Genomic DNA, 25,200 nt, shown 5'->3' on the forward strand with positions numbered 1-25,200 from the left:
TGAGGGTCCCACTCATGAAAGTGTTAAAAGTAAGTCATATATTATTTTTTTAAATATCAATGCTTAAATCTGGCGATCAACTTCAAATCTATACATTGATATCAAGTTTTTGTTATTTTTAATGTTTTTGGATGTTTTATACCCTTTTTGTCAAAGAAAACATTTTTTTGTATGGCATAAACAAAAATTGTGCAAAGTTTTCCCTCCAGAAACTAAGATGTCAAATATTTGATGTGCAATAATTTGAGCCTTAAATAGGTCAATAATTCACAACAATGTTAATTTTGATTCTTAATAATTGTATGAGCATTGACCGTTTTAGATGAAAAACAACAGTATAAGACCCTTGGACCTTTGAGGGTCCTTCTCATAGAAGTGTTAAAAATAAGTAATGTATTATTTTGAATTTTTTTTTTACTTTGAACGGTTAAATCTCTAGATCCACTTTTGCATTTATATATGCACCTTATTGCTTTTTTATTCTGCACTACCATGAGCTGATGTAACGAAATGTAGTTCCTATCTGTACTGTAAAGTTCAAATTTGAATGACAATAAAGGAAGTCTAAGTCTAAGATCTATCCGTTGATAATAAGTTTGTGTTCATGTTTTATGCTTTTGTTAATGCCCTTCAGTTTTGTAACTGGTGTATACTTACATGGTTGTATTTAGATGAAACAGAATATAAAATCATACTGTATACTCTACCACTCTAATTTTGAAGAAAAGGCTAGTGGCATATTAAGTTCCTTTAATAACCAAAGATATGAAAAATGTATTTTCCCTATTTGGTATTCTAAAGAATATTGAGGGCACTTGGAAGGTTGCAGGAAAATAAAATGCCAAATTTTCCTTCTTCTTATTATTGCGACTCTGGAAGATGAGGTCCGACCTTCTCACCTTTTCACAGCAAGCGCTATAGACTTTTTTTTTCTTTTTCTACGTGTTAATAAAGCAGTACTTTTTATCATGGAGGCCTGTTTGCAGACAAAGATCAGAGAAGTCTTCTCTGTCGTGCGCACAGTATAAGTTATTTATTACTGATCTTTCCCATTAAATGTATGGGCAGTTGGCGCTTTATTTCCTTCTCCTTTTACTGTTTGCCCCACTTTTTCTAAGATATGCCCGAGAAATATTAAGGAATTGCTGGGCATTTGTCTTTTAGAAGCACAATTCAGTTACTTCTAAATTTTATTAGTTTAACTTTCATTTTTATTCAGACATTTTGATGGATAAAGAGAAGACATTCTTCAATATACATATAGTCTGAAATAGACTAGGCCAGCGTTTCTCAAAGTGTGGGGCGCGCCCCACTGGTGGGGAATAGAGACATGACAGGTGGGGCGCGAGGAACGGGAGGAAATTTCACTTTGATTTTTTTGATTTTTTTATTATTATATTCTTTGATTTTTTTTTTTACTATGCTTTCATTTTCTATACACACTGGAAATCACTTTGTGATTCTGTCTGTGAAATCCGCTATATAGATAAATGTAAAATACTTATTTTTCCTGTATGCTTTACATTTCTAGGTAGGAGCGAAAGTTTGACAGACAGCAACAGTAACTAATGGGGGCGGGGCTAAGCGGAAGCTTTGTGAATGGCGAATCACTGTGCGAGGATTTGCTGTTTTGCAAATACATAAAAAATAGAGCCACTGCTGATGAGCTGTTCAAGATAATGGGCAGTTTCCTCAAAGAACACGACCTTAAATGGGAAAACTGTGTGGGCTTTTGCTCTGATGGCGCGCATGGCAAAGTCAAGAAACGGGCTGCAGGCTCTAATAAAGAGGGTTGCGCCAAATGCGCATTGGACACAATGTGTCATTCACCGGGAAACACTCGCGTCAAGGCAGCTCAGCCCCGAATTCAATGAGGTTTTAACAGTGGCAGTGTCAAGCCCGCAACCCCGATTTGAAAAGCTGTGCAGTGCAAAACAGGCTCATTGCAGCCACTAATGCTGGAGTACTGTAAAACTCATGTTCACTTGCCCTGTCCTCCTTTTTTTGGCAAAGATTGCAAAGTGGCACTTTTATTTTCATTTATTATTGAACTTGATGCAAGTTATTTGATTTATTATTGAACTTGATGCAAGTTATAACACTTTTATTTGATTTATTATTGAACTTGATGCAAGTTATAACACTTTTTTTTTTATTATTGAACTTGATGCAAGTTATAACACTTTTGTTTTATTTATTATTGAACTTGATGCAAGTTATAACACTTTTATTTGATTTATTATTGAACTTGATGCAAGTTATAACACTTTTTTTGATTTATTATTGAACTTGATGCAAGTTATAACACTTGTTTTATTTATTATTGAACTTGATGCAAGTTATAACACTTTTGTTTTATTTATTATTGAACTTGATGCAAGTTATTTGATTTATTATTGAACTTGATGCAAGTTATAACACTTTTATTTGATTTATTATTGAACTTGATGCAAGTTATAACACTTTTTTTGATTTATTATTGAACTTGATGCAAGTTATAACACTTTTTTTGATTTATTATTGAACTTGATGCAAGTTACAACACTTTTGTTTTATTTATTATTGAATTGATGCAAGTTATTTTATTTGATATTGAACTTGATGCAAGTTATACCACAGCTGCACAGTTATTTTATTTATTATTGAACTTGATTTTATTTTATGTTATTTAGTTTGAATGTATAAAACTTGATGTTACTTGATGTTCGATAAATTTGAAAATGTTAAGCTTGGCATTAGCGTTCTGTTGGGGCGATGGGGGCAGGTGGGGCTTGAAAACTCCCCCTTGTCCAAAGTGGGGGATGACAAAAAAAGTTTGAGAACCACTGGACTAGGCAGAAGCTAAAACTTATTACACCTATCCTAGTGTATTTACAAAATTGAAACAGAAAAAATAACTGCCAACACCTTATGCATGTACCGGTAGTTGTACATTTTTTTGTTTTCCATTAATCACAAAATAAAAAAGATTAAAAAAATAAAAATTTCCAACATGTAAATTTTACATCCTTAGAATCCATTCTCAACATATTTTTTTTATAATTGATAAGTAATTTTCAATTGAATTAAAGGTTTACAGTCTTAACTCTTGGTCCAACTTATTCCATACTTTCATTCCAACAAAAGACACACAACGCTGCTCTGCACTCGTTCTCACAATTATTATTTTTCAAACATTTCTTTCGGATATTATTAACGCAATTTTTTAAACAATCCCTGAATATACACTGGTAACTTGTTATTGTTTGTGCTATGCATCATTTGTGGTGTCCTAAAGTTGACCAGACCCTTCAATTTGAGTGCTTTTAATGTAATGAAAAGCTCATTTGTATGTGCCCTGTAAGCCACTTTATTCATCAGTATTTATTTTAAAACAGTCTACTTTGGCAAATATTTATGGCCTTGTTCACACTGCAGGGCAACTCCAAATTTTTTGCCCATGTGTGACCTGCATCTAATTTTATCACGTCCGTGTGAACAGTGGAATTCCAAATGTTTCATATCAGACCCAGGCCTCTTTCAGATGTGGAAATAAATGGGATGTACCGTATTTCCTTGAATTGCCGCCGAGAATATAGTATGCGCATGCCTAGAATTACTGCCGGGTCAAACTCGTTTCGCAAAATAATTAGCGCATGCTTGGCATTACCACCGGCTCAGGATCAACGCCGGGTCAAACTCGTTTGGCAAAATATTATTTTTATTAGCGAATGTCTAGAATTTTCCCCGGGGCAAACTCGTTTCGCAAAATAATTAGCATATGCCTAGAACTTCTGCCGGGTCAAACTCGTCACGTCACGAGTGACACTTCCCCTGTCATCATTTTCAAAATGGAGGAGGCTGATTTCAACAATTTGAAATCGCATAAAGGGAAGAAGATTAAGAGCTATTCAGTAGGATTTAAGGTCCAAGCTATTGAATATGCTGAAAAGAACAGTAAGCAGCTATGTTTTATTAATATACCGTAGCTGCGTCTGTCAAATATTAAATGACTCCCGCCTCCTGGTGGTAGAGGGCGCTAGTTATCCTTCTTGAGACTACCGGTACTCGGCTGCAGAAGAAGTGTCAACAAGCAGCAACAAGGAAGAGATCGTTTATTTTTTCCTCTCGCTTGCACTTTTAACATGGAGGATTACATATCTAAATTAAAACAGTTTTCTAAACTGGACTTTCAATCGAAGCAGGAGGTAATAATTAAAGGAATATCTCCATCGAGACAGAGAGACTTTTAAAACTAAAGAAAGATAAGGAAGACTTCTATAAACAAGTTATCAATGCTTTTGATCAGAAGCAGCTGCGCATGGACTTCATTTATAAGTAAAGGTAAGACCATAATAACGTTTTTTTTAATTAAATGTGCTTTTCATGATGGTATCCCTACATCACACTCAAAGCGCAGGCCTAAATTTACCGGATGCCTTTGGTAAGTGCCGGAGTGAGAAGAGGTTTTAAAATAATTAGCGCATGCTTGCCTATCCCGCATACCTTTGGTAAGCGCAGGAGTGAGAAGAGGTTTTAAATTAATTAGCACCCCGGCGGCTATTCAAGGAAATACGGTATATACAAAACATCGTCAATGTGAACACTCCCGTGCTCGGGCCGCATTCATCCCACCAGAACGTCAATGAAAAAGCGATAAGCATCATAATTATTCACCGAAGTAGATGGTTACAAAACAAATAGTTGATAACGGAGTAGAAAACAGGTGAAAATAATGTTTTAGGAACTCGCTTGAAAATTTGGCCACTCTTGTCTCCCACTGCTGGCCCACAGACACGCTCTTAAAGCAGACATCAAGTTATCATTACGTATATGTATTGTTGCATTTGAACAACTGTATTGTTGATAATAAAGGTAAAGTATTGGTATTGTTTATTATCAATAGCGCTATTTCTATTGGTATTCATATTGCTCCATTTTTAGTGTAATAATGCTCATTGTCATTGCTGTATTATTTTTTATTTTCGCTAACTGCTTATTTGCTATTACTTTTACCATCATATTTGTACATGTCGTATTTGCTGATGTTGCTCTGTTGTTGTTGTTGTTGTTGTTTTTGTCTCTCTGTCTAATCCCCCTCTCGTCCCCACAATTCCCCCCTCTGTCTTCCTTTTTCTCTCTTTCTATCCCCTCCTGCTATGGCCCGGCTGCACCAAATGATAATATAAATACATTTAATAAAGTCAAATACAAATAAGGCAGAGAAGTATCCTACACTTCTCTTTTGTAAAGTAAATCTGAACAGCCGATATGGGCATCTACATCTACTATATAATTTGCCTGAGAAGTTGGACAGGACATTAAAAAAAACCAACAAAAAAAAACCAGACATCGAAGCAAAATATCCTGTAAAACTGCCAGAGCCAAAATACTTGTCCCCTTCTTTTTTAATCGTCTACGCGCAATAATTTATATATATATATATATACATATACATATATATATATATATATATGTATATATATATATATATATGTATATATATATATATATATATATATATATACATATATATATATATATATATACATATATATATATATATATATATATATATATATATATATATATATATATATATATATATATATATATATATATATATATATACACACACACTACCGTTCAAAAGTTTGGGGTCACATTGAAATGTCCTTATTTTTGAAGAAAAAGCACTGTACTTTTCAATGAAGATAACTTTAAACTAGTCTTAACTTTAAAGAAATACACTCTATACATTGCTAATGTGGTAAATGACTATTCTAGCTGCAAATGTCTGGTTTTTGGTGCAAAATCTACATAGGTGTATAGAGGCCCATTTCCAGCAACTATCACTCCGGTGTTCTAATGGTACAATGTGTTTGCTCATTGGCTCAGAAGGCTAATTGATGATTAGAAAACCCTTGTGCAGTCATGTTCACACATCTGAAAACAGTTTAGCTCGTTACATAAGCTACAAAACTGACCTTCCTTTGAGCAGATAAAAATGTATATATATATATATATATACATATATATACAGTATGTGTATATATCAGTGGCGTGCGGTGAGGTTCATGTCTGGTGAGGCACAGACTTCTTCACAGTCAGATTTACAAAACATATGAACCCTAAAGAGTATCTTATTCACCATGTGATTGTCAGCAGTTAACGGGTTGTGTTTAAAAGCTCAAACCAGCATTCTTCCCTGCTTGGCACTCAGCATCAAGGGTTGGAATTGGGGGTTAAATCACCAAAAATTATTCCCAGGCACGGCGCCGCTGCTGCCCACTGCTCCCCTCACCTCCCAGGGGGTGAACAAGGGGATGGGTCAAATGCAGAGGACATATTTCACCACACCGTGTGTGTGACAATCATTGGTACTTTACTTTAACTTTACACTTACAAACTGTAGCATGCACACAAAAAAGCACATTCAATTAAAAAAAAACTTTATTATGGTCTTACCTTTACTTATAAGTGCGGGAGCAGTGGTGTTCATGTTGGAAGAGTTGTGAATGAATGAAATATGAAATCCGCGCTGCCGTCTGCAGGTGTACCTAATGTTGTGTCCCTGTTCACGGCTCCTCCGGCGCGCCGCGCGAGCATTGTTGTTTTTACACTTTTTGGCTTCTTGTTAAGTGACTTTTTTTGGGTGGATTCGGTCTTGCACGTGGAGGGTTTGGGTGTGGGCTTTGGTTGGTGTGGCCGCGGCGCTCCCGTCGGGGGTGTATTCTGCGGCGGAGGTGCTTGGCACCAGGAGGCGGGGTTATGAGACGAGCCTCCAGTTTTATGATCGCTCAGCACAAGAAATACGTTACACACATACAGATGTTGACAAAATACACTGTACATTATATACCTCAGCTAACTAAACTATGGAAATGTATAATATAATTCATATAGCAATACGGTCTCACTGCACAGCAGGCCAGCAGTTAGCCGAGTCATTGCGCACAATCCATGTTGAGGCACAAATCACTGACGTGCCTCAACTGGCTGCTGATCACCCACCGTCTCTTCTCAGTATTTGAACGCCAAATGTAAAAAATAAAAATAAAAATAATCTAAAACTGGTGAAGTTAAATGGAAAACAACTTTAGTATAATCACTGGATACATATAACAATTTAATTAATTTTTTTTCTTTTTACTTTTTTTTTTCTTTCCATGATGGCAGGTGAGGCCGTGCCTCCCCTGCCTCTAGTGACGCCACACCACTGGTATGTATATATGTATGTATATGTATATGTATATGTATGTATGTATATATGTATATATATATATATGTATGTATATTAGAGATGCGCGGTTTGCGGACACAACCGCGGAGTCCGTGGATAAACCGCGGATCGGGCGGGTGACATGACGAAAAAAATAGATTTTAAATAGATTCGGGCGGGTGGCGGTTGAACCAATTCGGAAATATACATACATAGTTAAATGTTGTTACCCACATACAAAAAACGAGCTGATGGCGCATCACCGAAAAAGAAAAGGATTGACTTCACAGAATGGGAGGAGGATACACCTGTGCTTGTTGATGAAGTAGAGGATTATTCCTCTACAAACTTCCATCTCGACGGATCAGCAGAGGAAAATCTGCTTTCCTTTTGGGGGAAACAAGGACAATCATTCCCACGACTACAACACCTTGCCAAGAGAATCCTATGCGTCCCAGCAACAAGTGCCGCAAGTGAGCGCTCCTTCAGCGCAGCAGGGCGCATTTTAGAGGCCAGGCGCTCTCGCCTGAATCCTGGCACTGTAGATGCCATTTTATTCCTGCATAGTGCTAACAAAAAAAAAAGTAAGTAGACATACGGTTGGTATGTTAAACGAATTAGTCTACATTACCTAGGCTATACCAAATAAGCCAATCTAACCTATATTGAGTTCGGTCAGCTGAATAATTTTGATGGTTACGTGTTGTTTGGGCGCACTACAATGCAAAGGAATTAAGGCAATTGCGTTGTTTATTGTGGTTTTTTTCTATTCGAGATATACTACTGTGTGTTAATTATTTGGCCTCGCTCTCAAGTGAAGCGCATCTCCGATTGGCTACAATGTAAGGCTATTTAGCCTGCTTTGTTTGTCGCGACCGTCTATTTTCATTATAATTCAAGTTTGATGATAAAGTGCAGTCTGATGGGTTTGATTTCCCCCCTTCAGCTATTTGCCTTGGCCAATAAGTTGCAGGTAATTTATTATTATTATTTATTTAATTTATTTTTGTTTAAATAGGGATGACATACATATGTTATTGTATAATTTAAGTTTGTGCGCGTGATTGACAGCCTAAGGCTTATGAGGCACATTTTTTATTTATTTTTTTATTTCAACTTAAAAACGTATGAGCCTATGCCTATGCCTACAACATAGGCTATGTGTTTATCTTTATTTTCCTGCCTGTCGTTGACAATGGAGATTGTCTGATATTTTGTGGCTGCAGATCAATCAATAAAGGTTCATCTACGTCGCAAAATTGTTCACTGTTTCACTGTGCACCCGCCCTCGTCCCTATTTGAGCATTATAACGTTAACAAGTTAATATTCATTGAAAAAAATTCAGAACATTTTTTTTATCTAACGAAAATATAGGCCTAGTCTTTCTAAAACATTTTTTTTAACTTTTTAAAAGCATCGTTCTGCTTGCTGCAACTGCACACACAAAGTGTGAGGAACGCACTCCTGATCTGAGGGCATTGGCAACAATAGTCAACACTTTCTTAATGGAAATGACAATAATATTATAATAATGATAAATAATATTATCACGCATTAATATCTCTTAGCCACTAATGCTTGGCCAAGAGATATTAATGCGTGGCACGCATTGAATGTCTCTGCTGCATTGGATCAGTCTCCTGTCTTTAGCAGGCCAAAGCTTTTTAATCTCACTAATGCCTTGCATCGTCTATATTAGATATATAACAACGGGCGGATGGCGGGCGGGTGTGGGTTTGATAAAATGTTGGTTCGGGTGGATGGCGGGTGGATGACGAGTGGATGACGACTTTTGTGATGCGGTTGCAGATTAAATAATTGCCTATCCACGCATCTCTAATGTATATGTATATATATATATATATATATATATATATATATATATATATATATATATATATATATATATATATATATATATATTTATATATATATATATATATATATATATACATATATGTATGTATGAATATGTATGTATATATATATATATGTATGTGTGTATATATATATATATATATGTATATATATATATATATATATATGTATATATGTATATATATAATATATATACTGTATATATACATATATATATATTATATATATACCGTAATGTATATATATATATATATATATATATATATATATATATATATATATATATATATAATGTGTGTGTGTGTGTGTGTGTGTGTGTGTGTGTGTGTGTGTATATACACACAAGGTGAAATGTAGTTAAGCTACGTATTTTAAATTTTTAAGTTACCGTAATTATTTTTAATTTGAAAACAGTATTTTTTACCACTGCAGTCGTAAACGGGAATGGATTATCAAAAACCGTACTCATTACAGGAAAACCGTAGTTGTTGGCAGGTATGCAGCAGTTGGGGTTTTACTTACTAGTTAGTCACTGGCACACTGCTGGTGGCACAGTCAGACTCCATATTTACTTGTGTGTTGTTGTTGTTGTGGGTCAGTGCAGTGAGGGAGAGATGACAAGCACATCTTGGTAGGAAGAAGGGGAGGAGTTTAATAGCCCATGGAGTGTTGCGGGGGAGAACAAGGAGCACAACAAATAGGCGGCGTGTGGTCATTTTAACGTGAAAAAAATGATATCGATATTACGATATTTTCTTGATTCATATCTTTGTTTAAAAATATATCAATATATATCTTACTAACTCGATATATCGCCCAGCCCTAATATGTATGTAAGTATGTATGTGTGTGTAATGTATATATGTATGTGTGTATATGTATATGCATATATGTGTCTATATACAGTATGAATGTGTATATGTATATATGTGTGTTGAATATATGTGTCTATGTATGTATGTGTTTTTATGTGTGTTGTGTGTATATATGCATATGTATATATGTATATGTACATGTATATATGTATATGTACATGTATATATGTATATGTACATGTATAAATGTATATGTACATGTATAAATGTACATGTGTGTATGTATGTATGTGTGTATATATGTACATGTGTAGATATGTATATGTGTAAATATACTGTGTGTGTATATATATATATATATATATATATATATATATATATATATATATATATATATATATATATATATATATATATCTACGTTGTGTATACGTGTGTGTGTATGTGTGTGTATAAGTGCATATATATATACATATATATATATACATGCACATATGCATATACATATTTATATATATATATATATATATATATATATATATATATATATATATATATATATATATATATATATATATTTATATATAAATAAACATTGATTGATTGATGATTGATTTATGCACATATGCATATAGCCTTTACATACATGTATATCTGTGTACATATTATATATAAATGAATAAATAATGGGTATATAATCAATTAAATTGGATATTAAGAGTATGTGACGACATCCTTTAAGTTTTGTAATCAATCAAAAATATCAAGCAGCTAAAATGCGGCAAACATGGATAAGTGTGGCATTTTTCACATCATGCTTAGTAATTGAATGGGTGTAATGTAGTTTTTTTTATGGTGCATGGGAGATGTTTATAATGTCCACAAAGTTCATTGAGGAGGCTGTGTTACGTGTGACCATGTCTGTTGATAGTTTGTGTTTTTTTTTTTTTTTTTTGTGTTTTTCGCACCGTGACGAGAGAAGGTTGTTTGCATTGGGTCTAATAAGTAAATGGTGCGCATACTTCTACTTTGACCGTGGGCCCTAGTTTAAAAAAATAATCACTTTCATTGTCAGTGACAACATTAAGACACAGATATTTAAAGGCCTACTGAAATGAATTTTTTTTATTTAAACGGGGATAGCAGATCCATTCTATGTGTCATACTTGATCATTTTGCGATTTTGCCATATTTTTGCTAAAAGGATTTAGTAGAGAACAACGACGATAAAGGTCGCAACTTTTGGTCGCAGATAAAAAAAGCCTTGCCTATACCGGAAGTAGCGTGACGTCACCGGAGGAAGGACTCCTCACATTTTCCCATTGTTTACAATGCAGCGAGAGAGATTCGGACCGAGAAAGCGACGATTACCCCATTAATTTGAGCGAGGATGAAAGATTTGTGGATGAAGAACGTGAGAGTGAAGGACTAGAGTGCAGTGCATTATGTATCTTTTTTCGCTCTGACCGTAACTTAGGTACAAGGGTTCATTGGATTCCACACTTTCTCCTTTTTCTATTGTGGATCACGGATTTGTATTTTAAACCACCTCGGATACTATATCCTCTTGAAAATGAGAGTCGAGAACGCGAAGTGGACATTCACAGTGACTTTTATCTCCACGACAATACATCGGCGAAGCTCTTTAGCTACTGAGCTAACGTGATAGTATCGGGCTCAAATGCAGATAGAAACAAAATAAATAAATCCCTGACTGGAAGGATAGACAGAAGATCAACAATACTATTAAACCATGGTCATGTAACTACACGGTTAATAATTCCCAGCTTGGCGAAGCTTAACAATGCTGTTGCTAACGACGCCATTGAAGCTAACTTAGCAACGGGACCTCACAGAGCTATGATAAAAACATTAGCGCTCCACCTACTCCAGCCCTCATCTGCTCATCAACACCCATGCTCACCTGCGTTCCAGCGATCGACGGAAGGACGAACGACTTCACCCGATCATCCGTGCGGTCGGCGGCTAGCGTGTCTGCTATCCAAGTCAAAGTCCTCCTGGTTGTGTTGCTACAGCCAGCCGCTAATACACCAATCCCACCTACAACTTTCTTCTTTGCAGTCTTCATTGTTCATTAAACAAATTGCAAAAGATTCACCAACACAGATGTCCAGAATACTGTGGAATTTTGAGATGAAAACAGAGCTTTTTTGTATTGGATTCAATGGGGTACCAATACTTCCGTTCTCTCCGTGACGTCACGCGCATACGTCATCATATATAGACGTTTTCAACCTGAAGTTTAGCGGGAAATTTAAAATTGCACTTTATAAGTTAACCCGGCCGTATTGGCATGTGTTGCAATGTTAAGATTTCATCATTGATGTATAAACTATCACACTGTGTGGTCGGTGGTAGTGGGTTTCAGTAGGCCTTTAATAAAGTGCCCCAAAATAAAAACTCCACCTGTGAAAGAATGTCTAATTGTGTCTAACAAGACATTTGCAAAATTGATTATATCACATTTACCTTTTCATCTATTGGTATTGTCCTTTTTTCTTATTTTTTTTTAATGTTTTTTTTTAAAGAGCAATTTTTTATGTATTGCGTGATTTCTTTTGCTTTTTTAACACGAGCCAACCCGCATTTTCCACAGGGTAAGATCTACATGTACGGAGGCAAAATCGATTCCACTGGAAACGTGTCCAGCCAGCTGTGGGTTTTTCACGTCCAGAACCAAACGTGGGTTCTTTTGAGCCCCCGCAGCAAGGAGCAGTACGCCGTGGTGGGACACTCAGCTCACGTGGTGCCGCCCCAGCAAGACGGGGAGGCCCCCGTGATGCTTGTGCTGTTTGGACACTGTCCTCTCTACGGGTACATGAGCCTGGTGCAGGAGTACAACATCAGTAAGTTGTCAAACACAAACAATACATTAAAAAAACATTTTTCCTTATATTAACTGAGATTATTGACCTTTTGTACATGTGTAAATCGACCTGTAAATTAATGTTTTGGAGCAGTGGTTCTCAAACTTTTTTCACCCAGTCCGACCTCAGAAAACCACTTGGCTCTCCAAGTACCACCCTATCAACCAATATTAAAAAAAACAGTAGTGTAGTAGGCCCAAGTATTCATTAAAAACAAGGCAGCACTTTTATTTAACAAGCACCGTATTTTCCTGACTATAAAGCGGATCGGGATAGAAGCCACACCCACTACATTTCTGAAGAAAAAAATATGTTTCCATATATTAGCCGCACCGGATTATAAACCGCAGATATATACGTTGTGAAATGAATTATTTACACAGAAATGTTTTGTAAATGTCCATTTACAAATCTTAACTGTGTCTGTAATGCAGTAGTAAAACGGCTGTTCAAACAAAACAGAAGTCATGGTCATGGACCCACTAGCTGCGGAAGTCAGCTTCCCGATTAACTAAACAGACTCAATAACTCCACGGTGACGTTTTGGTGAATTTACTGAGGAATTTGTGAAACTGAAACAGTGTAAAAAGAATGCCATTGTAAATTAACTCCTAAACGTGTTAGCATATTAGCTAATGCTAACGACACTGGCTTCATGACATTACAATAGCACGTGCATGAAAACACTCCTACAGACATCACGGTTTAGTACCGTAAATAAGAATTGTTTTAGTTATACTGTGAAACTTACAAACATTGCTCGGAGTGATAAATAAAGAATCTTTTCTAGCAGAACGCTATGGATGGCTATAATTCCGGTGTAAGGCATTTAAAAAGGAAGCACATTTTCAACCTGTAATACCTGCAGTGAGCGAACTGGTCCAAAAGAGGCCGCCATAGCACAAACAAAAACGCACCATTTTAATCCTCTGCTTGGGTTTAATGCAAACTATTGAACACAAAACATTATGGGCATTAGCGAAAGAAATCCATATATTAGCCGCTTCGTTTTATAAGTCATGGGGTTCGAAGTATAAGAAATAAGTAGCGGCTTATAGTGCGGAATTTACAGAGTAGTTAATATGTTTGGCCACATTACACCTGCTTTGAACAGTAACACTGTGTTTGAATACAGGAAAATAAAACACAAGTGATGGAGACCGTGTACAACTAGTCGAAAGCTTCTTTTTTTTTCTTTTTTTCTTTTTCTTTGCAGAGTCTATCTTCTAGTTTAGGAGTGTCAAACTCAAATACAGAGTGGGCCAAAATGTAAAACTGAACAAAGCCGCGGGCCAAGGTTGAACAAATTAACCTTTTAATAGGGACCCAAACAAGTTTTGCATTGAATATTGAACAAGCAAGGCTTATATAACTTTATAGTGACATGCAAAATCGAGTTTCAAATAATAATAATAATAATTAAAAAATATCAATGGCACATCAAATGCAATTTAAATAAAAATTGAATGCCTCTTTTCTATTTGCAGCCTTCTGAGGTAAATATCAACATTAACTTTTTCCACAGGCTAATACATTTGAAAATAAAATAACAATGAATAAACCAACCATTCAGGACTTTAAACTGCTCAGTTTGCAACACACTGATCTAATCTGATGTGCCCAAGCCAGATACCTGCCATCTTTTCTTGGATGCTAGTTCATTAATGTCGGGGCTCAGGCTTTGAGCTGAGGCAACCTTCATTATCGAACGAAGGTGTTCATCAGTCATTATACCTCGTAGTCCACCCGGACCACATTCTTGGGGGCGTGCCTTAAAGGCACTGCCTTTAACGTCCGTTACGAGCTGTCGTCACAGCCGCTTTTCATCCATTCTAACAACGTGCCGGCCCAGTCACAAGATATGTGCGGTTTCTGTACGCGCACACGTGAATGCAACACATACTTAATCAACAGCGATACAGGTTACACTGAGGGTGGCCGCATAAACAAGTTTAACACTGTTAGAAATATACGCCACACTGTGAATCCACACCAAACAAGAATGACAAACACATTTCGGGAGAACATCCGCATCATAACACAACAGAACAAATACCCAAAACCCTTTGCAGCACTAACTCTTCCGGGACGCTACAAAATACACCCCCCGATACCACCAACCCCCCCACTCCCCACACACACACACACACAACTTGTAGCGTCCCGGAAGAGTTAGTGCTGCAAAGGGTTCTGGATATTTGTTCTGTTGTGTTTATGTTGTGTTACAGTGCGGATGTTCTCCAGAAATGTGTTTGTCATTCTTATTTGGTGTGGATTCACAGTGTGGCGTGTATTTCTAACAGTGTTCAAGTTGTTTATACGTCACCCTCAGTGTAACCTGTATCGCTGTTGATCAAGTATGCGTTGCATTCACTTGTGTGTGCGTGCAGAAGCCGCACATTTTATGTGACTGGGCCAGCACTCGTTGGACTGGATGAAAAGCGGATGTGACGATTTTCGGGAGGGGCACAATTTTGGCCCGCGGGCCAGAGTTTAAAACCCATGTTCTAGTTGATCTTGTCCACAGGAAGTAGCCTGCTAGCTAAACAACCATGGAACCTTCCGAGTGAAACGTGATTTATTGTCTCACCAAAATGTTCACCACAAAAGTCAATCAAAACTCAAAATTAATATTAATATTATTTAATATTAATATTGATACTGTTGTTGATATTATTCATTTTTTGGATTGTTTTATGTCATGTTTGTGAGTCCTCTCAATTGTTCTGTTGATTCCTATTCTGAATGTTGTTTGGTTTTGGAATTGTATTATTATTGTATTATTGTGTATTATTTTGTTGGACTGAACAATAAAAAAATATATACAAAAATAATCCAACTTAAAGTTTACAACCTTGTCAAACGATATGAAAGCATGTGTTAATCACAAAGATGATTATTTATTTAAAACATAAACCTTAGGCTTAGGTCAGGCTGGTTAGAAAAAGAAGTACTATCCAAGTATACTGCATAAGAAAGAACTCATAAATAACTGATGAAAAAAAGATTTACATACAATTATTTTGTGCTAAAATAAATCCACTAAATTAATAATAAATGTGTTTTTAACTAAACTGTCAATACAATTAAAGTGCAAATGGAAAATGCAATTACAAAAAACAACTCAAAGTTCAAACAATAATCAGTAATATGTGATGATAACCATAGAACAGGAAGTGACTTCCTGCTCCCTAAATGTGTTCACACTTGAACTTGTTTTAAAGGTTTGGCAGTGGCCATGGTCTGACCCTGTAACCCTTGACACTTTCTGCTGTCTGTGCAGACAAGAACACGTGGAGTGTGGCAACCACGGAGGGGGCGCTGATCCAGGGGGGCTACGGACACAGCAGCGTGTTGGACGCGTCCACCAGAGCCATCTACGTCCACGGAGGCTACAAGGCCTTCAGCGCAAACAAGTACGGCCTGGCGGGAGACCTCTACAAGCTGGACGTGGACACCAGGAAGTGGTGAGGGAAGGCTGAGGCGGGGGGTGGCCTTCTTCCAGACCATAATAGTCAGTGTTTGGCGGGTGCAGGACCATCCTGAGGGACAGCGGCTTCTTCCGCTACCTCCACACGGCTGTGATGGTGAGTGGCGCCATGCTGGTGTTTGGAGGCAACACGCACAATGACACGTCCATGAGTCACGGCGCCGAGTGCTTCTCCTCGGACTTCCTGGCCTACAGCCTCGGTCAGTACCGCACGCCGCACTACATTTAACATGGCCGACGTTTTATGTCCGACCACACACTCGTGGTTACTTCAATAGGTACGCTCCTATTTTGCATCTCCAAGGTATGGAGTGCTTGCAATTGTGTCTAGTATTTTTTGTGTCAAAAAATGTTTCAGCGAAAGTTCTTGAAATTAATTGTATTAATTAAAACATTTTAATATACATTTTATTTTGTGTAAAAAATGCTTCAATTTCACCCGTCTAAGGTCTGACATATGCTTGAATTTCAACTAAAGTGCTCAAATTTATTTTTGTTATTTGTCAACGGTCATATATTTTTAGTATCAATGCTTCAATTTTCCTTTCCGAGGTCTGACATATGTGAATTTTAACCAATTTAAATTCATTTTATTCACTAATATTCATTAATTGTTTTTTTTGTCAAAAAATGCTTTCATTTCACCTCTCTAAGGCTTGAAATATGCTTGAATTTCAACTAAAGTGCTTGAAATTAATATTTTGTGTCAAAAATGCTTCAATTTTACCTCTCCAATGTCTTAAATATGTTTGAATTCCAATAAGTTCTTGAAATTATTTGTATTCATTAATATTTAACAATATTAATCAATTTTTTGTGTGAAAAATGCTTAAATTTCACCTCTCTTAAGTCCTGAAATGTGTTTGAAATTCAACTAAAGTGCTCAAAATTAATTGTATTCATTAAAACATTTTAATATACATTTTATTTTGTGTAACAAATGCTTCAATTCTACCCATCTAAGGTCTGAAACATGATTGAATTTCAACTAATGTGCTTTGAATACAAATGTTTTCATTAATATTTTTCAATATTAATATATTTTTTGTCAAAAATGCTTAAATTTGACCTGTCTAAGGCCTGAGTTATGCTTGAATTTCAACTAAAGTGCTCAAAATTAATTGTATTTATTAATATGTATCAATTGTAATATTTGTGTTTTAAAAAAAATGCTTAAATTTTACCTTTAAAGCCGGAAATATGTTTGGATTTCAACGAAAGTGCTCAAAATTAATTATTTCATTAATATTTATCAATATTAATGATTTTTTTGGTCAAAAAATGCTTTCATTTCAGCTCTCTAAGGCCTGAAATATGCTTGAATTTTAACTAAAGTGCTCTAAATTAATTGTATTCATTAATATGTATCAATATTAGTATTTTTGTGTCAAAAATGATTCCATTTGACCTCTCCAAGGCATGAAATATCCCAAATGTCAACCAAAGGGCTCAAAATGAATAACATTTATAAATATTGTTATATTTTTTGTCAAAAATGTTTACATTTTACCTTTCCAAGGCAACTAAAGTATTTAAAATTAATTGTATTCATTAGTATTTATTAGTATATTTTTTGCTTCAAAAATGCTTAAATTTCATCTCTCCAAGGCCTGAAATATAAAGGTGCTTGAAATAAATTTTATACATTTCTCATTTTCATGTATTTTTGTTTTGTCAAAAATGCTTTAATTTCACCACTCTAAGGCTTGAAATATGCTTGACTTTCAACTAAAGTGCTCAAAATTATTTTTATGTTTTTGTCAACAGTCATATATTTTTAGTGTCAAAATGCTTCAATTTTCCTTTCCAAGGTCTGAAACATGCTTGAATTTCAACCTACATTCATTGTATTCATTAATATGTATTAATAATTTTATTTTTTTGTCATAAATGCTTCAATTTCACCTCTCTAATGCTTGAAATTTGGTTGAATTTCAACTAAAGTGCTTGAAATTAATATTTTGTGTCAAAAATGCTTAAATTTGACCTCCCGAGGTCTGAAATATGCACTAAAGTGCTTGAAATTAATTATGCCAATACTTACAAATATTTGAAAAAAAAAGTTTTTAAATGGCTGTCCGACTGAATAATTTGTTGAATTGAGAATTTAAAAAGCAAACGTGGGTATTAACCGGTAATTAAAGTGTGTAATATTTATGTGAAAAAAAAAGTTTTTTCAAATCCCTTAATTTTTGCAAATTTTTTAAATCTCTCTTGGTGTGACTGAACCAGGTAATATCAGCCATTTTAAAATGAAAGAACCCTGTTATTAAACATGTATCTTGAATCCAATATTTTGAACCTAAATATTAGGAACAGGTAAGACAATAATAGATCGTTAAATGAGTATCTCTCAATTATTTTTGCAATTTCCCCCCTAAATAATTGGCCAAAAAGGAGGCCTTTGTGTCTGAGAAGTGTCAGTTGAAGTCACATGTCCCCTGCGGGTCATTACATTGGGGGCCGGGTCGTCATCGTCACGCTACATTCCGTCACGCCTCCACCACCCTTCATCTCACCCATTGTCATGGAGGCCCACCTGGCAGGGTCGTCCTCCTAAGCTGGCTAATTGTCTGATCGTTAGGCTCGAGGCCTAATTGCTCCTCCTTAAAGAGCTGGAGGCAATTAGAGCTCCACATTCAATTTGAAGTGCTGTGACTTTGCACCTTGCAGTACCGGTCTGTGTCATCAGATGGTACTGTGTAGCTTTGGATGGAGTCTTCTCTTTCTCATGGATGAAAGAGAGAAAGTTGAGATTTTCAGGAGATGATTTCACTATTTTGTTCAAATAAATCAATTATGTCGCAAAGAATGAAGAAAAACAATATTTTTTCCTCTTTTCCTTCAGCGTGTGACGACTGGACGCTGCTGCCCCGACCGGAACTTTACCACGATGTCAACCGCTTCGGACACTCGGCGGTGGCCAGCAACAGGTAAGCAACCATCAGTCACCCCCCCAATGCAAGACGCAAAACGCCATGAATAGCAGAAGAAAATGCATTCATTTTGTTGGAAAAATAGGAAAATGAAAGTACAGTAGCACAAGGAAATAATACAAAAACATGAAATGTTAATGATATAAATGTAATACACAAATCATAACAAATGCTTATAGAAATAAAATAAAATGTGATACAAATTAAATTGAATTCACAAAATTGTTTGCTAAAAAATTGCTACAGGTCATAATATAATTCAAAACTATTTATGATCGTATAATTTCTTATTTTGAATTTTTTTTTAAATATGCACTAATAAAAGATTATCTAATTGTAAATTGTAAATATTCAGTTTAAATAATTAGCAACCAAACATTTCTAAAAATATAGATATTATCCCCAACTAAATATGTAATAATAAATCATGTCCAAATAATACACGCACACGTACATATTTAAAGTAAGTTCATAGTAAAAGTTAAAATACATGGATTGGCTGGTTTCAGCCGCTCCTACATTCCTTGTTTTTCCTTGAAAACAGCTCCTCTTCGTGCCCTCCTCCGCACTGCTGGAGTCCGCAACTCAAATGCTGCCCTCCAGTGGACGGTCGAGGCCGAACAATCTTTCATTGACCTCAAGCAACATTTGTCTTCTGCTTCTGCCCTTGCAGTACCAGACTACAAACTACCCTTCTACTTAGATGTTTCTGAGAGTGAAGGTACTGCTAACGCTGTCCTTTTTCAGAAACCTGAAGGGGGAGGTATAGGGGGAACGCGTCACGTTTTAACCTACACCAGCATCCTGCTTGACCTATCTGAACTTCGACATCACACATGCTCGCAACATGCTTCCACTTTGGCAAAACTGATTGACAAAACGGCACACATTGTCATGGGACACCCACTTACAGTACTGACAAACCACACTGTCATTGCATATGTATCATCACATTTGTTTACCATGACGCCACTCAAACAACGCAAACTCATGAAAATTTTGCAACAACCTCACATAACTTTTACACACGAAGGAATCAACATGGCTGATAACATAAATAGTGGAGAACTACATCACTGTGAGGAGAGAGTTGCTTTGACTGAAAAGATAAGACCAGACCTGTTGACCACACCCATCCCAGGCTCCCACTGGCTGTTCATTGACGGCTGTTGTTTCAGACATCCTCAAAAGGGATTGCAGGCAGCATGGTCAGTGGTACAGCAGTCCAGCTCAGGAGAATGGGAGACCTTGGCCACCCAGACACTTGACGAACAGCTGTCGGCACAAAGAGCTGAACTTGTGGCTTTGACAGAAGCCCTAAAGCAAGGAAAAGACCACGAAGTGACTATCTTTACAGACTCGGCTTATGCCTTCATGTCAGCTGTCATTGACCTTCCTAAATGGAAGAGAAATGGCTTCCTGACTGCTGAAGGACATCCGATTAAATACAAGACAGAAATGGAAGCACTGGAAACAGCGCTGCTCCTACCTAAAAGGATAGCTATTGTCAAGTGCAAGGGACACAGTAAGGAAAAAGGGACAGTAACTGATGGTAACAACTTTGCTGACTCCGTAGCTAAGCAGACTGCTGGCTATGACAAGACTGGAATTATCATGACTGCCACTGCCTGCCAGACAGAACTCCTACCTGCCCTGTCTGATGATGAAATCAGAAAACATCAGGAGCAGGCCTCACCACAAGAGAAAACTTTGTGGCTGAGAAGAGGCGCTAGACAAGACCCGACAGGTCTTTGGCGAGGGCCAAATGGTCACCTGGCCTGGCCCCAGGAATTAGACAAAAAATGCTCCGATGGGCCCACGGTCCCGGACATGTGGGGGCAAAGCAAACAAAAGCGAAATTGTCACTATGGTGACACCCCTATTTGGAGAACATTGTGGACAACTACGTCAGATACTGCGATATCTGCCAGGACTTTAACCCCAGACCAACACTGAAACCAGAAATGGGAACCTTCCCCATTCCGGCACAAAATGGTGAAGAATGGACGATCGATTACACTGACATGATCAATCCGGTACAAGGGAAAAGGTACTTGCTGACTTGCGTTGACAATTACAGTGGTTGGCCGGAAGCAACACCAACCTCAAAAGAGGATGCAAAATCAGTAATTAAATGGCTTGTTAATGACCTAATTCCCCGACATGGTTTCCCCAAAAAGATTAGGTCCGACAACGGCACCCATTTTAAAAATACTCACCTAGCCTTGGTCGAAAAGGCTCTCGGACTAGAACACAGGTTTGGTTCGGCGTACCATCCTCAGTCCCAAGGTAAGGTCGAGAGAATGAACCAAAACATCAAGACAAAATTGGCAAAAATCTGTGCACAGACCAAATTGAAGTGGGTTGACGCGTTGCCATTGGCTTTAATGACCATCCGAACGTTCATGAACAAAACTGGTTTTTCACCCTATGAACTGCATTCAGGTCAGCCCTTCCCAGGACCAGCAGCCCCCCTGGAAGGAGGAATCAGCGTAAAACCAAAATGGTACTTTGAACAAATTCAGAATTTGTGTAATAATTTCTCTGCACAGATTCGTGTAGGCTCCCTCCCGTTGAGTGGGTCAAGCTCAAGGTCATCAAACGCAAGTGGACGGAGCCCAGGTGGACTGGTGCCTTCAAGGTCGTGGAACGGACGTCTCACGCCCTTCGACTAGCTGGTAAAGGGGACACCTGGTACCACCTCTCCCTCTGCACTCCTGCTGAAGAACCTGACAGATCACCAGCGGATGTCATTGCTGACATCGCCACATCATCCGCCCCACTCGATCCCCTAGCCACATCATCTGCCCCACTCGACCCCCTAGCAGCGCCTTTTGAGCCTGAGGCATCTGAAGAAGAACGGGAGCAGAAAACGACTAATTTTTAGTGTGTGTGTTAACGAAGTAACACACTGAAGGGGGTGATTGTGCTAGTAACCTCTCCCCCTCTAGGTCATAGAAGAGCGAGGCTTTAATTACACACACATAATCCTACAGCCCAGAAGACGACGCTGAGAGAGAGATTTTCTACCTATATTACTCTTTTCAACTTCTACATTGTATATCCTTATTTGAGACCAGCCTTTATACTCGAAGTTATCCAATTTCTCTTGCTTGTTTTCAGCATAACTATCTGTGTCGTTACATTTTGCTTGTTTTCAGCATAACTATCTGTGTCGTTATATTAAGTGAAAAGTTTGATGTTTATCCCCGTTTCGTTACCTGAATTACTCTGATTTTGATAGACGAAAGGCAGGATGTTACACCCAGTAGTATTCCCTGACGGACTGGTGTTTGGGCTTGTTCTACTGTCCTTGTGCCTCAGTCCTTCCTTCCCGATGACAGTGACTGACAAGTGTCTTAGAACATACGGCGGACTTGAAATAGACTGGGTCAAGGAGGACAGCAAGACTTACTTTTTTGACCTGTGCAGTGTGATTAATTGCGGGGGAAAAAATAGTTCTTACTGTGGTATTAACCTCTATCTTTGTTACGACTCAAAACTGAACCATTGGTGTCGAAAGCAGACAACATACTCTAGTGGGTGGTGCCCCTCGTGGACGCAGGTAACCCACTACACAGGGCCCTTGGATTACCATGACCCGTATTATTCCAAAATACCTCCACAATTCAAAGTTATTCTGAGAGGGATGACCTTTCAGAGGAATTTTGATCGTTCCCAGAACCCCCTTGCCCTTAGAATTACCAGTGCGGGTGTTATGCCTTAGTCCCTTTTATGTTGTTTTGGGGGTTGACCAGACTGGTACAGACCCTAAGGGGATTATTAAAATTAATATCCTTGAGAGGGCGTTAACTACCTCTGCCTCCTCTGCAGCACCTAAAGTGCCACTCCACCTCGGTGACGTTACAAAGGCTCTCACATCTGTGTATACTAATGACATCACCACCGAAGACCTGGTAGCTTTGACTTTAGGAGCAGGTGCAGGCAACCTGTGGCTCAGGTGGATGACTAGCATGGCTAAGAGCCAAAACCTAGGTGACTGTGTTGCTTGTTCCGCTGGACGTCCCTTTCCCCACACTCACCCCGCCCCTTTTAAGTTGACTGACATAAATGGCTCAAACTGTCTTATCTCCTTGTTTTCTGAACCCACGCCATCAGGGTGCGATTTGTTGGCTAGTGTGTACTCTCCTGTTGACAATTCCACCCGACTTCTTCCATTTGTGGCCCAAAAGCTGAATTACACGTGTTTTCAATTCAAAGGACCCTCTTCGTCCCCAAACAAATTGGGTGACATTAACCCTTCCTGGTGCACCACACTGATAGATGGCTCAAGGATAGGCCCTTGGGCACGAGCTGACTTATTCTGGTATTGTTGGGAGCACAGATTGTACATTAGAATCCCAACGTTATCCGTAGGGCTTTGTGCTATGGTTAGACTGGTGACCCCACTCACCCCAGTGGGTACCACATTAACTCCCCTTGTAACTCCTGTCTCAGCGGCCTCTCTAACTTCTCGCCGACGCCGCCATGTTTTATCTTGGAGGAGTGTAACGGGCTCATTTGATTTGACGAGTAACCCTGATGGTGTTTACTTTGATGCAATTGGACAACCAAGGGGGTCCCCTCACAACACAAATTGTGGTGTGAATCCTGTGCAGGTTTCGAGAACCTTCCTATCATTGGTGCTATTTTCCCTGTGACTGCTACTAAAAATGTAGAACGCATTAACTATGTTTTTTATAATCTGTTGAGACTGACCAACCTGACTCGTGACGCCGTTGAGGGACTTGCTGAACAACTTGCCCCGACCTCCCTCATGGCCATCCAGAACCGCATAGCCCTTGACCGCATCCTAGCCAAGGAAGAAGGTGTGTGCAATGTTTGGTGACCAATGCTGTACCTTCATTCCTAACAACACTGCCCCTGACGGCTCAGTTCAGAGGGCCTTAGAGGGCCTCCAGGCCCTGTCTAAGGAACTTGCTGAAGTTTCAGGGGTCTCTGACCCCTTCAAAGATTGGCTCCAAAGCACATTTGGCAGGTGGACAGACCTAATTAAGTCTGTCCTGGTCTCCATTGGAGTTTTTTTGGCCATCATAGCCTCATGCGGTTGCTTTATCGCCCCTTGTGCTAAGTCTCTATGCACCCGCATCATTGTTAGAGCTGTAGAAGGTCAACCCCACCCTGTTTCTGGGCTTGTTATGTCTTTGAAGGGGGTCAAGCAAAATGGAGACTTTCGAGAATTGTTGGTTTCCTTCCCTGACCATGACGACATTGACGTGGACTCCCTCCATCTATCTTCCATGTAACTATGCTGTTGTTTTATTGCTAGCTTGCTCAAAAAAACAAAAACAAAAAAAAACTGCACCTACTAATGTGGGACGTGCTTTAGAAGTGTTGTACTAGAGGTAAAGATCTTTTTAAAAGATCTTGAAGGGGGAATTGAAGGATATATATATTTTCATATATCCATATTTTTGTGTTACTTCTTTACTTTCATAGTCATATTACAAATAGCTAATGTTCCATATTGTACTCTTTTGCTTTCAAATCATCTAATGACAAAGTGCTTGCTTCCCTGACCATGACGACATTGACGTGGACTCCCTCCATCTATCTTCCATGTAACTATGCTGTTGTTTTATTGCTAGCTTGCTCAAAAAAACAAAAACAAAAAAAAACTGCACCTACTAATGTAGAAGGCAGAGAGGAGGAATCCTCCTTGCTTTTCTTCCCAGGCCGACTCAAGATAAGAGACACAATGAGCATGTGTTTGGGGTGAGACAAGTGAGGGCGGGGGGAGATATTGAAGAAGAGTGTTTTCCGGGATGTTTTCAGATCAACTTTGGCTACGCATTTGTATGTGCTGTTCGAGGCTGGTCTCTATTCTCAAATATTTGAAAATGAATTACAAAATACCTATCCTGTCCCTGGTGGTACTTTTGACTTCAGTTTATATGTCATCTAAAGAACTTGGGACTGACCAGCGTTTTAAATTCCCCTTGGAGGAACATCTGGTCAGACGCAACACTA

At 37.9% G+C, this 25,200-nt stretch overlaps 1 protein-coding gene across 1 annotated transcript in view; it reads left to right on the forward strand.

Annotated features, from left to right (window-relative positions):
- The window catches only part of LOC133645936 (attractin-like), a 38,714-nt gene extending 15,734 nt beyond the window's left edge, over positions 1-22,980 (forward strand). Inside the window, exons 9-13 of the mRNA XM_062040864.1 lie at positions 12,513-12,762; positions 16,067-16,250; positions 16,319-16,473; positions 19,122-19,206; positions 21,762-22,980. Of these exons, the coding sequence (XP_061896848.1) occupies positions 12,513-12,762; positions 16,067-16,250; positions 16,319-16,473; positions 19,122-19,206; positions 21,762-21,771 (684 nt within the window). The 3' untranslated portion in view covers positions 21,772-22,980. The remainder of the gene's footprint in view (positions 1-12,512; positions 12,763-16,066; positions 16,251-16,318; positions 16,474-19,121; positions 19,207-21,761) is intronic.
- The last annotated feature ends 2,220 nt before the right edge of the window (positions 22,981-25,200 follow it).

Source organism: Entelurus aequoreus, linkage group LG03, assembly GCF_033978785.1.
Source record: "Entelurus aequoreus isolate RoL-2023_Sb linkage group LG03, RoL_Eaeq_v1.1, whole genome shotgun sequence".
Lineage (NCBI taxonomy): Eukaryota > Metazoa > Chordata > Actinopteri > Syngnathiformes > Syngnathidae > Entelurus > Entelurus aequoreus.